Source organism: Magnolia sinica, chromosome 16, assembly GCF_029962835.1.
Source record: "Magnolia sinica isolate HGM2019 chromosome 16, MsV1, whole genome shotgun sequence".
In the NCBI taxonomy this organism is placed as follows: Eukaryota; Viridiplantae; Streptophyta; class Magnoliopsida; order Magnoliales; family Magnoliaceae; genus Magnolia; species Magnolia sinica.
The window spans coordinates 18154455-18170792 of record NC_080588.1 but is presented as its reverse complement, the minus strand read 5'-3'; the positions used below and the strand labels follow the sequence as shown (position 1 = coordinate 18170792).

The 16338-nt window shown below is 46.3% G+C and overlaps 2 protein-coding genes across 2 annotated transcripts; one reads left to right on the top strand and one right to left on the bottom strand.

The window, feature by feature from the left end:
- The first annotated feature begins 8703 nt into the window (after positions 1-8703).
- On the top strand, positions 8704-9564 carry LOC131228774 (uncharacterized). The gene is made up of 2 exons (XM_058224640.1): positions 8704-8855; positions 9393-9564. The coding sequence occupies exons 1-2, from the start codon at positions 8704-8706 to the stop codon at positions 9562-9564; spliced, it is 324 nt and encodes a 107-aa protein (XP_058080623.1).
- A 4642-nt stretch (positions 9565-14206) lies between these two features.
- LOC131228772 (serine/threonine-protein phosphatase 7 long form homolog) lies at positions 14207-15337 on the bottom strand. The gene is made up of 2 exons (XM_058224639.1): positions 14978-15337; positions 14207-14305 (listed from the first exon to the last, which is right to left on the bottom strand). The coding sequence occupies exons 1-2, from the start codon at positions 15335-15337 to the stop codon at positions 14207-14209; spliced, it is 459 nt and encodes a 152-aa protein (XP_058080622.1).
- Positions 15338-16338: the final 1001 nt, after the last annotated feature.

Here is a 16338-nt window from a genome sequence, read left to right as displayed (position 1 = left end):
TTGTCCAATTGAGCTTTGAATATACTTCAATTTTGGCCTAATACCTTAAAGATAGAAAGTGGATGGAGGGTTTAGATAAAACAAATATATCATGGTTGATCGCAGTCTTCACACCACGCTTCTATGTGGTGAGCACCTCACTCCACAATCCGTGTACATAATGGCCTAACCATCTCTCCCAGCTAGGGCCCCACTAATCATATTTCACCGCCTCATTACTTAGGTGCATGGTGAGCTACTCAGCACACAATCTACATCCAAATCATGGACCACGTGTGGATACTGGAAAATCCAATATTCTGATAACAGTAAACCCTCGGATTTTACCCTTGAAATATAGGACCACTCTACTTTCAATCTTAGAGGTCTATCGCATAGCCCATATATATCCAAGGACTTTTAATAAATTAGTAAATGAGTGTAAACACCCCACCCAAGCTAACATCTTGAAGAGGCAAGGATAATCCGGGCCATGATCAACAACCCGAACCCAAAACCCTAATCCAAACCTTACCCGAACTCGAAACCCTAATCCAAACCCTACCCGAACCCGAAACCCTAATTCAAACCTGAAATCCTAATCCAAACCATACCCGAACTCAAAACCCTAATCCAAACCCTTAAAACCTCCCAAACACAGCCCGAAGTCTCAAATATAGAACATATTCAAGCCAAGTCAACCCAGAAATACACCCCAGCTGAGCCGAAAACTTGAAAAAAGGACCACCGGACTAACTAGCGCGCCACACGAGGACCACACATTTGGGCCCCGCCCGGGCGGTAGTCAAACTACCGCCAACAGTAGTTAAACTACCGCCACCGCAGCGGTACTCCAATTACCTCCGCTCACTGAATGCGTGTCCTCTGAGCAATAGCTGGCACAGTGTCCGAAAGTCAACTTTCTCCAAGAATTACCCCCCTATTCGATCCTATTTACCATTTTATTAAGCCCAAGATCCAATGAGAGCGCGCCACGTGGTGTTTCTCTCTCCTCAACCAATCACTACTTGCCACCTTTTACCCCTCCTAAACCTCGCAATTACCGCAATGCCATTGGAGAAGGCTATAAATAGCCCTCTCCTCTCATTTACAAGAGGACATCAACGATCTCCACATCCAAGAGAGTGAGAGAAAGAGAAAGAGAGAAAGAGAGAGAGAGAGAGAGAGAGAGGGAAGGAGCTCTCAAGCCCCCAAGATTTGATCCTTTAGCCACCCCCTGGCCTTTCCTCTTGACTCTTCTAGCCTAGCCCATATTAGTCATGGTTCAATCCATGTTCTAGCCTATCCAAGTCTAAAGCTAAGGATCCACTCATCTTATACACTATCATGACATTTACTCCCTTCTTAACCTTCTTGCTCCTCTAGACTTTTAGCAAACGTATGCTCTATGACTTGCCATACTACGGATCCTGTCACATCAGAAATCCCTAGTAGTTTAGTCCATTTTTCTTACCTTTTTGCATAAGCATCATTACATCCTCCTTCTAGACACGCTGTGAATGTATGCTTTGTGGTTTGCCGAGACTTCAGATCTTGTCGCATCAGAAATCTGCGCATGTGTCTCGTCCCATCCGGACCACAGCATCCATCTTCCTTTCAGAGTATTTTATCACATTAAGTAGAGACCATATATTTGTACGGATAGAGAGGGTGCCTAACACCTTCCCTCTTTATAACCAAGGTCCCTTACCTGGAATCCCGGATTGTAGATCAAGAGTCACTCTAAGGTAAGAGAGTCTTCGGATTTTTCCAACCTTACATATTCCGTGGTTTCTAGCCGACTGCGGGATTCTGAGATTAATTAGCTAGTTGACTCCAACATTCACAAATCGTCCTACTAACCCCCATCTTTCAAACCAAAAACATTTAAATCAGCATAGGCGTTAATTTTCAGTGTCCACAGAATGACGACTTCACTGGGGAATTGCTAACTCGCACTAGCTGAGATCCGACTCGAAAGTCTGTGATACTTTACTCTCATGGGACATTCACCATTGCATTCAACAAAAAAAATTAATCTTTGGCTTACACTTGCTTAGGTACTGATCTGAACCATGACCACTCAATCGCGCGCAGCCATGACCTCTCAGGCTACCCATGAAGAAGAGCCGACAGCTCAGCTAGCTCCTGAAACATCAGCACCCGCACCTTAACCAACACTCGCACCGTTACCTCCAACAGCTCCAACAGACCCACAAGCTAATGTAACCATGTAAGAGATGGCCCAAAGTCTCCGGGCAATGCAAGAGCTATTGCTTCGCCTGGTACTAAGTGCCACACTGAATACACACGTAACCCAGCCTAGTGTACAGAACAGTTCAAGCCCTCAAACTCCTTTTGCTTTTTTCCTCATTCCTCCAGCAAATCCTATCCTCCCTCTCCCAGAGGAGTCAACACAAGATCAACAACAACCAGCAAACGGGAGCAACCCTCCCACACATCATTATTCAACACATCACAACAATTGAGTTACAACATCCGTTCCCCCTAACAGGAACCACAGACAAGAACTGGTAGATGCCCATGAAGGGGGTCAATTTTGAGTCCAATTCACTACCCCTAACGGGAGCAACATTTTGGAATTGGCAGATAACCCAAGCGGGAGCTATTTCCGTACATCACACCCTCCTCCGAAAGGGAGCAGTGTTCAATTTCAATTACTTCTCACCACCGGAAGTCCATCTTCTTTCCAACAACCCCCCATTCTGGCAAACCAAAGGATCGAGGAAGTCGATCCTTACGGGTAGCACAAGCCCTACAACAAGGGGCAAGATACGCACAGCATAACAGATCAGAGATTGAGGAATTGTGGGAACAACTACAAATGGTGCAGAACCAACTACAGAGGTAACACGGGGTGGATCATCCATCCACCAAGTTCAGGGACCTATGTCCCTTTCCAGATGCTCGGGTACCTCCAAACTTCGAGGTGCCCAAATTCAAGAGGTATGATGGTAGTGGGTGTCCCACAGCACACTTGAAAGCATTTTGTGGGGAACTCAACGCGATAGCAGGGAATGATGGAGCCTTGATACGGCTCTTCCAGGAATCTCTTAAAGGTGACGCTCTGGATTGGTACACCTCACTGGACAGCCATCAAATCAGGACTTGGAAAAGACTCTCTTAGGCATTCATTAACAGATTTTCCTATAACCTAAACATGGCTCCGGGAAGGGTAGACCTGGATGCCCTGAGACAGAAAAGTGACGAGTCATTATCAGCATACGTAAGGCGATGGCGGGCCATGGCAGCCCGAATAAGAAAGCTCATCGATGACGAAGAGTAGATATCCATGATCGTCTATTCTGCAAACCCAAGCATTTCTGGATATCTGATCTCGTACCCATACGTGAATTTCTCCCAGCTCGGATGAGCTGGGGAACAAGTGGAAGCCGAGATCAGAGCCGGAATCATTTCTCCATGGCCGCACAGGGTCCCCTCAATCAAAAGAAACAAAGTCGAGAGGAAACCTGTCAGATATGGGAATGGAAACAGTATTGCTCCCACGCAACGCACCACAGAGGTCAACAATATCGTCGCCAACGCTTAAGACAACCAATACGCCTCGCAACCGGAGCCACAACAAGATAGGCAATACTAGCCACCGAACTGACAATACCAGCCACAGCAAGCCCAACAGGGATATCAGGTGTAGCCACCTCAGCAACAGCTTCGGTGAAATGCGCAAAGCCCATACAAGCAAGCGATGCTAGGTAGAAAGTTCACCCCTCTAACACAAACATACAGTCAGGTCTTGACAATGCTGATGCAAAGGCAACTCTTGACACCACTTCAGCCTCGGCTTCCGCCAAATCCCATGCCACCAGGATACCATAAAAACCAGTATTGCGCATATCATCAGGCTCTCGATCATCTAATAGACCGTTGTTTCACCTTGAAACACGCGATTCAAGACTTGATCGAGAGCCAGAAGATCGCAATTACCCCGCAGGCTGGTAATGCCAATCAAGCCAACATTCTCTAAAATCCCCTACCATCACATCCAGCGGGACCCAACATGTTTGGCACCTCTACCGTGAGCAACATCGAAAGAGAGCATCTCACATACTCTTTCCCATATCACTCCATACAAGCAATCACGCCTAATACAACAAATCGGACATGGAGATACCAACAAGCGCCTTCACCTAGACTGCAGATATTCCTCGAAGCAGCACCGACAACTTCACCTCTCATTCTCAAAGTAGCACCAACCACACCGCTTTTCGTACTCGAAGCGGCACCGGTAGCACAACCTCTCACCCTCCAAAGGGCTTCAACAACATCCAGGTCATAATCTCAATCTTTCACCCTCCAAGGGGCACATCTAGCCCCACCCCCGGCATATCCAAAAAGGTCAGGTCCTGAACCTATCATCCTTCTAATCGGTCTCCCTGATCTCGCCTCACTAGCCCTGCAAGGGGCACCCCTATCCAATCTCCAAGTTTCCTCTTGCCTCACCAATTGGCACATGCCCAGAGGATCCCTCCTTCACAAAGTACACATTAAAAGGAGGAGGAAAATCCCACTGTTAAACCCTATGAGGATTTAGTCGCATCCCATGGAAAGTCCTTGAGTCTACCACAGACAAATCCCATCACTCAACCTCAAGAGCCAGTGATATATCTGGAAGGGAGGATGGTTCCCTCTTATAATCCAAAGGCAGTCCCATGGCACTATCCTGAATGTGCCGAAGTGGGCAACAACGGAAGGTATTTCAAAAGAGATAATCAGAACCCAAAAGAAACCCGGGGAACTGTGGCAAGAACAACCCACAAAGTTGACACCGTTTACAACATAATAGCTCAGCTCAAGTCCATTCCCGCACAGATTTTCATCTGGGAACTCTTGTGTACATTAAGATCACACCGAGAGATCTTTGCAAGGACACTGAATGATGCACACATCTCTCCTAACGTACCACCTGAAATGGTGGCAAGCATGATCGGCCAACTCCTCACACCATGAGCGATCACATTCTCAAACGAGGAGTTACCGCCCGAGGGCCACAAACATGGACGCTCATTAAATATAATTGTCCGTTACAAGAATTTCAAAGTCCCACTCATGCTTATAGACAATGGATCAAGCCTAAATGTTTGCCCTCTGAGGACTGCCGAACGTTTAGGGATAGAACCATCTTCTTTCCGACCCAGCACCATGAGTGTCCGAGCTTTTGATAACTCCTGAAGGCAGGTAGAAGCGGAAATAAACATTGAGTTACATATTGGACCAGACATAACTCTAGTCACATTCCAGATTATCGATATTCCTGCCTCTTTCAACCTTCTATTGGGACGGCCATGGCTCCATGCTGTTAGAGCCATCTCATCCACTCACCATCAAAGGGTCAAATTCCTGTCGGAAAATCAAATCATCTCAATGCTGGCTAAGCCGAAAATCATCCTACTAGTGGCGGTCAATACCCCAAAAATTGACATTCTAGTGATTGACGTCCAGCATACAGAGGGTGACATATCGTATCACAGTTTCGAGTTTAAAATTGTGAACTCCATTGCCAATCCTCACCCGCTTGCAGTCGAATATGTCATCCCTCCTGTTGAACATTTAATCCTGAACTACCGTACCGAATTCCAAGAGAAAGGTATGGTAGTAAAACCAGCCCGTGCCAACATGCAAAGACAGGGACTGGGGTATCAACTAACACCGGAAGATCAGGTTGTAAGGTCTAAGAAGAGGTAACCACTCAAGTGCACACCCATTAAGTTTGAAAAGCCCGGAGCAGTCTGTAGTGACACGATGATCTCCCTTGAAGATCACCTCCAGCAGCTCAATCTAATAGAACATTCTAGCCAGGAGTCCATTTGGCTACCAATAAGGTGGGATAAGATCCTCAAGGCATCAAAAGCACATCCAATGCCAGGGGCAGAACCCCTAGACCCATCACATGAAACTAGGGGCATGGAAGCAGGGCCACCCACAGAGGACCCAGGACCAGGAGTGCCCATTACAAAGGACACAGGCAAGAACGAGGAGGCACACATCCCCACCAATAGTTAAGGGGAAACACCCCCACCAACAAATCATCAGCACAAGGGGCAAAAGCAGCCCATCCATTGGATTGACAAAGGAAACTGGCCTTCCCTCAACTGGACAGATATCAACATTCCACCAAAGTGTGAACTTGAGGAGCCTAAAGAGCTTCAACTTCTAAGTGAAGAGGTCGGATTAGACTCAAATTTCGAACTTGGCCCAGCAGACATCATGGTCATCAGGACCGATGGCCTACAAGTATAAATAGAGCAGCACAACAGGATCGAAAGAGGGAAAGAACCAGGCTGGATAGCCACCCCCTAACAATCGAGTCGGCCAATGAATCACCCATAGTTGTCGGTCCCCAAAAAAAATGTCAATGTAAATAGCAATTGGTACCCCGAGTCAGGGCAGGATCAATCATGGTTTGCAACACCATCCTGTTCAGGATCCCTTGGCGACACAAAAAAATAAAAAATAAAAAACCTTCAAAACACAAAAACATCACATATTCCAAAAATCACAAAACATCAAATACTTCTCAAAATCACAAAACATCGAAAAATCTTCAAAACACAAAAACAGCAGAAAAACTTTTAAAAATCACTGTGCCAAACACTTTACACGCAATGCCCGAGTTTGAGGTCGACTCATATGATTTCGATTTAGAGTTGGACTTCGAGCTCATGGGTTTGGATGAAGCCTAAGATGAGGAAAATGATGATACGGCTCTCGAACTTGAGGACTCCCTCGAAAGGTTCGAAACGAAGGCCAAAGTTGTGGCAGACAACTTTGAAATTGTGAACTTGGGATCAGCAGAACTCCCTAGAGAAGTGCGCATCGGTAGATCAGTCTCCGGAATACAAGCAGAGGATAATGGAATTCCTGAGACCGAGGTTGTCCAACTTTGCTTTCTCTTACAAGGACATGCCAGGGCTCGATGAAGACTTGGTAGTACACCACTTGCCAACAAAGCCAGACATGAAACCTATCAAGCAAAAGCTACAAAGAATGAAACCAGAATGGGCCCTGAAGGTCCGTGATGAAGTTATCAAGCAATACAACACGAGGTTCCTGGTAGTCTCCAACTATTCGAAATGGCTCACAAATATCGTACCAGTTCCAAAGAAGGATGGCAAAGTCAGGATGTGCATCGACGTCAGGGACCTTAACAAATCAAGTCCTAAAGACGATTTTCCTTTGCCTCACATCGACAAACTGGTAGACAATACTGCTGGACATAAGATCTTCTCCTTCATGGACGGCTTCTCGGGCTACAATTAGATTAAGATGGCCATCGAAGATCAAGAGAAGACTTCTTTTATCACACCATGGGGAACTTTCTGCTACCGGGTTATGCTTTTCGAGTTGAAGAACGCGGGAGCAACATATCAGCGAGCCATGACTGCCTTGCTCCACGACATGATAAATAAGGAAATGAAAGTCTATGTGAACGATATGATCATCAAATCTCGCACAATCAAAAGACATTTTGAAGACCTCAAGAAGCTCTTCGACAAGTTGGATAAGTTCAAGCTCCGCCTCAACCCGCAAAAGCATGACTTCGGTGCAACCGAAGGCAAGCTGTTAAGCTTCATCGTCAGCAAAGATGACATACGAGTGGACGAGACCAAGACCAAGGTAATCATCAAAATGCCACCGCCCAATACCGAAAAAGAGATTCTGGATTTCCTCAGAAGGATCCACTATATCAGCGAATTCATTGCGCAGCTCACACTAATCTGTGAGCCCATATTCAAGCTTCTAAGGAAGAATTCGCCGAAGGAATGTAGCGAGGATTGTTAAATGGCCTTCGATAAAATCAAGAAGTATCTACTAAATCCCCCAGTGCTCATACCACCTACCCCAGGTAGGCCACTATTGTTGTATATCTCTGTCACAGCAGAAGCAATCGGATGCGTCCTCGGCCAACACAATGACACAGGAAGAAAGGAGCAAGCGATCTACTATCTAAGCTGACGATTCACGAGCTACGAAGGCAAATACTCCAGCTTAGAGAAAACATGCCTCGGCCTAGTTTGGGCAATGCAACGGCTATGAAAATACATGATCACTCACCCAATCCTACTGCTCACTCGCATGGACCCGTTGAAGTACTTGTTCGAAAAACTAGCACTAACGGGCAGATCGCAAAATGGCAACTACTGCTTTCCAAGTTCAACATGCCTATGTCACTCAGAAGGCAATCAACGGACAAGCACTGGCTGACCACCTAGCAACACACTCTCTGCCTAATTACCAACTGCTGAAGACCTTCTTCCCTGATGAGGACATCCTCCTGATTGAGGAAGAAGAAGAAAGAAAGGCAGGAGAGTAGACACTCTTCTTTGACAGAGCCGCAAACTCAAAAGGGAGTGGAGTAGGCGTCATATTCTACTCTCTCGATGACGTCCTAATTCCCATATCCAGGCGATTGGCATTCTAATGCACCAACAACGTAGTCGAATATGAAGCATGTATTGCTGGTCTGAAAGAAGCCATTATCCTCAACGTGAAGAAGTAGCGAGTCTTTAGAGATTCACAACTCATTATCAATCAGATGAATGATGACTGGAAGACCAAGGATGAAAAGTTGATCCCTTATCACGTCTATCTGGATAATCTAATCGAGGAATTCAAAGAGATCATGTTCTCTTACATGCCTGGAGCCAAGAACCAATTTCGGACGCTCTAACTACCCTCGCCTCAATGCTAGAGGTCCCAAAAGGAGTTGCTGAATGGGAGCTCACTGTCGAGCTCCAAGAGGAACCCACGTTCTGCCTGCAGATAAACGAAGCTGAAACCTCCTCGAATGATCAGGCATGGTACACAGACATCAAGGAATATCTCGAGCATCAGAAGTACCCGGAAGGAGCGACATCAACCGATTGTTGCACTCTCTAGTGACTAGCAGCACAGTTCACGATCACCGGGGGCATCCTCTACAAGCGATCCTTTAACCAAGTCCTTCTCTGCTGTGTGAATGAAACAGAAGCCGCCCAGACCACGTCAGAAATCCATGAAGGACTTTGTGGCCCACACATGAATGGACATATGATGGCAAAGAAGATTCTATGGCTCGGCTACTACTGGCTCACGATGAAGACAGATTGCTGCAAACATGTCAAGAAGTGCTTCAAATGTCAGGAGCACGTGAACCAATTCATACGCCTGCTTCTGGACTTTACAACCTGACGACACCATGGCCCTTCTCTATATGGGGACTTGACATCATCGGCAAAGTCAACTCCAAAGCTTCAAACGGGCATGAATACATCCTGGTGGTAGTAGATTACTTCACCAAGTGGATAGAGGCAGCATCCTACACCACCATCACAGCATCTCACATGGTCAAGTTTATGAAGAACAATATCATTAGCCGATATGGGATTCCTCAGGCCATCAGACAACGGAACTCTGTTCGTCAATAAAAGGATGGGCGGCTTCCTCGACAAATTCAAGATTCAACGGCATCGATCAAGTCCTTACCGTCCTCAGATGAATGGTGAGGTTGAAGCTGCAAATAAGACTATCGTCCGCATACTGGAGAAAATGGTCAAGACATTGTGATTGGTCGAAAATGCTCCCATACACACTCTGGGCCTTTCAGACGTCTGTACGGTCTGCTACGGGTGCAACTCCATACGAACTTGCATACGGAATGGAAGTAGTGCTACCGGTCGAAATCGAAATCGCATCACTCAGATTATTGTTGGAAAGCGAAGTCAAGGAAGGCAAGTGGCAACAAGCAAGATACAATTTACTACACCTGACAGACAAAAAGTGCATGGGTGCGCTGAGCCACTCATAATGCTACCAAAGAAAGATCGCGCGGGCCTACAACAAGATGGTCTAAAAGAGGAGCTTCAAAGTCGGTAACATGGTCATGAAGCGCATCTTACCATCGCATCTGTCAAATCTCAAAGGAAAGTTCAAACCCTCTTGCGATGGACTGCTTATCATTTGAGAGGTATTCCCAGGAGGTGCTTTTCAGCTCACCAGCCTGAGAGGAGAAGATCTTCCCAAACCCATCAACGCCGATAATTTGAAAATCCATCACGGGTAACTATACCGAACCTTGTCAATGAGTACAATCGCAAAGCTGTATCTATCAGCCCTCCCACAAAAATAAAAAAATATCCCGTCACTCCTCCCACCAAAAGATATCCATCCTTCCTCCCACCAAGTACAAAAACAACAAAAAGAAGAGTACCCGACATTTCTCTCGTTAAAAAAGAGGCTAGTACCTACCAAAAAAATAACAAATAAAAAAAGAAACAACACCACAAACAAAAAAAGTAAGAGGAAACAAAAAAAAAGGATAGGAAATCTCAAAAAGAAGACCGAGAAGGAAAAGAGAATAAGACCATCCTGCATAATCCGACCAAAAATAGTTTACAATTGTGATCAAATATAAGGACAGGAAGGAAACCAGTTGGCCGGCTATGAGGGAAGTCTCTCCGTCTTTTCTGGCACTCCAAAAAAAACACACAAAACAGAGAAAAGCATGCCCAAGCAAAAAAGGCGAGTTGAAAACCCGAAAGGGCAGCTCGAGTAAAAATAGCAGACATATAACGGACTTGGTGAAAACCTGAAAAGGCGTCAAGGGTAAAAACAACATAGCTGTCAAGGGGCAGGCAAGATCTAAAACCAGAGATGTAGTGAAAATCCAAAAGGACATTACGGGCAAAAATGACGGGAAAAGCCGATTGTAGTGAAAACCTGAAAGGGCACTACAGGCAAGAATGGTTGATAAATAAAAAAAATAAAAAGTCTAGGTACAGAAGAGGTCAAGGCAACAAGTACAACGAAGAAATACAAGGAAAGGACCAACTTCGGATCGGTGTTCTATCAAACTCTGCTCAAATCCAAAAGACACAATCCTGGACACGCTGTCATGAAACCAAGATCCCAAGTACACAACCCAGACTACTGCACACAACGTAGGCTAAGCTTAATATTCTGATCCCAATCATTCAAAGCACAAATCTGAACATGAGCTAGCACTCACAAGTTTTGGCACACACAAAAAATCTTTTTCTTTTCAAAAAGTCTTTTACATCATTTGCCTTCCTATTTACAAAAATAAAGAAATAAAAATAAATAAATAAAAATAAAAATAAAAGATATATATCCATCCATACAAGATAAGCAGCCAATCAGATCAAGGACCCCAGGTAAGTCCCTATCACTCATACATCGATAGTCTCTGCCTGAGCCTCTCTACCTTCATGCGCAGGTAAAAGACCCCATCCCTCTCGAGGCAATGCGCAGCGAACATACTCTCATCGTACCACCTCCACACTGCTAGCCGACGAGCCATGTCCTCACAAGAGTGACGAAGGATAGCAATCTCTAATATCAAGTGGCCGTGCATCGCCAGAAGAAACAACGGATCAATGAATGGTCACTCCTTGAATGCCTCCAGCAAGTCATCAACACACGAGGAAGACGAAGCGGTATCACTGACCATATCTCAATCAGCAGCCTCATCCGCCAAGTACCAACCTGGGACCTGATGATAAAGTGACTGCTCTGCCACCCATCACTGATATGGCACTGTCGCTAAAGGTGGAGCCCAAGACTCAAACTCTAGAGCCGCCGCATCCAAGCAACCCTGCCAAGATATCTAGACTCGCTAAAGGTGAAGTCGGAAGGAAGAGGAGCATGTCCAAATCCAGAAAAGGCGAAGTCCGAGACATCCTACCAGAATCTGAACTGCCGAAGAAATCGTACAGGATAGTAAGAGAAGTACCCTCGAAGACTCAGCAACAACAAAGGAGTGCGAGCTGTGCTACAAATCAAAGGCAAGCGGCAGAGCCATGAAGCCTCCAAGCTAACCTCCCATCCCCGAACCTGAGAAAGCATATGACGGTAGAATGATTCAGTGGCCTCAACACCGAAAGGAAGGCCATCGAGCAACAGAGATAGCACATCGTCACCGCGGGACTCAGGCCACACAAGTGGAGGAGTCATATGAAGCTGCTCCCACAGCCATACCTAGATAGAGGTATGAGTCAAGTTCAAAGGCACAAATAGGCATCAGAGTAGAAGAAAAGTAAAAATGAAAGATACCTGGAGAAAGGAACAATAGCCCCGGAGGATATGAGTGTGACCAAGAGAGCAATCGGTCAAGCCCAGAAAGAGCTCCGCTGGCACCACAGAAACAATACTTCTGCGGCCCAGAACGCGGTGGAACACATCCAGTAGAACTGCTAATGAAGACTGCTGCCAGCCTGAGAAGTGCAACTCATCCAGGATACAAAATAATAGTGCGCTCAAGCACTAAAGCTAGCGAACGGATCCAAGGCCCCCTCGAGCAGTCAAACAGCGATCATACAGAAGCTTGAGCGAAAACTCATCAGTTCCACCCTCTGTAGTGGGAAAAGCAGCTGAAAATCCAAACCAAGGGATCAGATCAACTGGACGAACCAGCTCAGACGAAGGAACATAAGCTCCCGAGCGAGAGGAAGACCAGACAGGTGTGCAAACTCCTCCAAAGATGGATCCATCTTCAAATCATTAAAGGAAAATAGGTTCAACGCTGGAACCCAATCATACAAAGCCGCACTCAATAATTACCAATCTAGGTGAACACGGTGGAAGTGAAGAACCTCTCGAAAACCCATGGAGCCCAACTCAAAGATCTCAGATTCGGTCAAGATCTCAATCCAGATATATAACCGCTTAGAACAGGTGCTGCATGGCTGCAATCGGCAAGTCCAAAGAGGCACACCCTCTACAATCTGGAACCCCGGGTCAATGGGAGAATCATCGAAGATGGGCATCCCCTCATCCAACAGATCTATCTCATGGTGACGGAAGAAACTAGACTCGCCCATCGCATCCCGCAGAGTGTCCTGAAAAGTTACAACAAGTGGGCCCGAGCTGCCAATGATCGCCACATCAGGAGTAGTCTGGAAAGCACATGCCCCAAGAGCTACAACGCCTATAGTATCCCAGTAGCTGACTAGACCAGTACCCTGATCCCCTACAACAGCCGACTATCCCATCACTACCTCAAAGTCCGCACTGAATATCTGACCCAAGCCATCCGCAAGAAGTCCATCGCCTACCAGATCCAAACCGCTCGAACCACCAAAGTGGGGCCTGCCACCCATTCGGACCCGATCCATCCCATCCACACCATCCACTCCCATCAACATACCATCTCCGACATCTAAAAGCGACCCACCAAGGTCCGGACCGTTCACCATCCCTCCAACACCATCTGCACCATCCGATGGTCCCACAATCCCAACACCCGATGGCTCACTAGGCATGGAAACATCAAATCCATCCACACCAATAAACCCATCAAACCTATCCATCCCATCCAATCCAACCTCATACCCTCCATTAATGGTGGTAGGAGTCATGCGATAAATGGCATTAACCTCTTCATCACTAACCTCCATCAACCCATCCATAAAAGAGCCTCCATTACCATAAATTCCAAAACCCCCACCCATCTCCCCCTTATTCATGGACCCACCAACATTCTCATCATGACCAGCCATAAAGGACAAGAAGAAGGAAAAGATAGAGAAGAGAAGGAGACAAAAGGAGAAAAGACAAAGGAAAGAAGAAGGGGACAAAAGAGATGGATTCGGATGTCAAGGCAGAGAAAGAATGTCCAGAAAGGTGCGGTAGAATGTACAGAGAAGAAGAGGACTTGCTGGAAGAAAAGATGGACAGAGGCGGTAATCGAATTACTGCTAGTGGTACTCGGAGTACCGTTGCAGGTACTGACATCCCTGTTTCGCTGTTACACCTAACAAGACAGGGGAACGGGCAAAAAGTCAGTGAGCGGTACTCAGACTACCGCCGGCGGTAGTCCAACTACTGTCCTGGCCCACAATCGCACGCAATTAAATGTAGGGTCAAGTTCTAAAACTCTGAAGCCCAATTCATCTTCGGAAAAACTGTTTAGGCCATCAACAACAATGTTTAAGAGTCCAAGGGCAGAGAAGACAGGCGAGAAAGTTTATATATATATATATATATATATATATATATATATATATATCAGAGAAAGGTTGTACAAAACAAGTATACAGATCACATGATACAATAGAAACTAGTCATCCTCGTCGGGTATATATTCATCTTTACCCTTTCGACGGACATGCGGCCCCAGAAGACCTCCACCAGCAAAGTGTGCACCATTGCCGGGAGAATAAGCAGGCTACAATATGGGGCCGATACCATACTATTCGCACCAAGAGCTGTACGCCCTCACTGGGTCGACGAAGGCACTAGCATCAAAGCCCTCCAAAGAAGCAGCCAGCTCTCGCTCAGGCACCGCTCTCTAGTCAGATGGACCAGATGGTGGACTGAACGGAATGAGCGGGCTCTAATCCAACTGCCAAAAAAGCCTCTCGCCGAGGTACCAGTTCGTCACTCGAGGGTCTTCCAAGATACGACGCTGCCTCAAAGCTTAGAAAGCCTCCTGGGCAGTAGGAGTAAGGGCCGCGTTTGATCGAAGGTACGGCCGAGTACGAAATTGCAAAAAATAGAGGGTGCACATAAATCAAACAGTACAGGGCAAAACAACACTGGGTAACACAAGACAAGGTAGTTACTTACATCATCAGGGATTAGGGGCATCTATGTTCGACCTCCAAGTAAGATCAGAAAACATGTGCATGTGGCTGCGATTATGCTTGTACCACAACATCATGCGAGGAAAATGAGGCGAATGATCGATCAGAGTGGTATCCCATGTGAGGGAAATGGTCAAAAAAGCACACCTGCATGCAATCACAGTCAGAAGTCGATCCCAATCATTTCAAAGCAGAAAATGTGAAGGAGCAGATTTAAAGGATACCTCAACAACTGAAAAAAAGCTAGTCAGAGACCTGCTGATGGAGTGACTAGCCTTGTCCAGTCCTTCATACAGATGGGCGAGGAGAGCCTCATTCTAATTGTATGGTGCGGGGAAGGTGATATCTGCCACTAGTGTCAACAAACGGGAACTCACCAGCTCATTCCTGTGACAGAAGATCATCACCCCCATAGTGTACAGTATCAGGGCGCAGGCCTTCACGATGGTTATGGCCTCGGTCTCAAGGATATGTCGGGCAAAGTTCGATGACAACCAGAGCAACCTGAACCAATGGCCGGAAAAATCCGAAACATCCGACATCGTCCCCGGTAGACTCATCCAGTCATCCTCAAAAGGTATCGGGAGGTCGTCCTCAAAAGGGACAGATCCCCCATCATACCTAAGGTCCAGCTGCATATAGATATCATATGGGGTGATCCCCCACTCTCCAAAGGGCAGATGAAAGGTATGAGTCTCAGCGTGCCACCGCTCCATCATAGCTGACAGGAGGGACATGTTCGTCTTGCTCAAACGAACCTAGAACAAACTAGTGAATGGAGTGTTGTCCAACACATCAAAAAATAGAGGTTGAGGGTCATGGAACCAGTATGGCCAGTGGGTGCTGACTCCCCGACCCCTTAGGATCGTAGGAGCACCACCCTCACGAGCCACATCAGATAAATGGCGACCCTCATAAGGCACGAAACAAGGATCGGCTGACTGACGAGAAGAGCTAGCGTCACTCCTACCACAACGAGGCATGCTACACAAGCAAAACCCACAGGTAAGCACCTCCTTACTGTCAAGCTTAAAAGACAAAAGCCCCAAAAATTGAAAAAGCCCAACTTAGGGTTCAAGTTAAAATTCAAAGCTTAAAGTCAAAGACCTACTCAAAGCCCAAGTCAAATAGTCAACAATTAAAGGTCCAAGTCAATGGTCAAGATTCTCAAGGCCCATTCCAAAGGCCCATTTTCCAAAGCCCATTCTCAAGGCCCATCCCAAAGGCCCATTTTTCAAAGCCCAATCTCAAGGCCCGTTCCAAAGGCCCATTTTCCAAAACCCATTCCAAAGGCCCATTTTCCAAAGCCCAATTTCAAGGCCCATCTTTTAAAAGCCCAAGCCATTTCTTAAGGCCCATTTCCCATAGAGTCCATGAAATCACATCCAGGGACCACATCTCCAAATCAAGGTCCACCTTAACTTGGCCAAATCAAAATCATGATTTGGGGCCCACTCAAGGAAAGTCATCCATACATCAAATCAAATAAATCACATGGGATGTACCACAAATGCCGGCCCGCCATCATGATCCACACCGCCAAAAATGCTCAAGTGGGCCCTAAATCATCCATCCTAAGGTCCAAATCGTCTAAAAAAAATTGCAAACAAAGGAGTGGGGCCACCTTTTCTTATCACACCCTACTTCAGAAAATGAAAAAAAACATCCAGCTATATTTTGGCCCAAAAAGAAAATCCAAGCCATCCTTATGGTCCACAATAAGAAGCCCATCAAGATT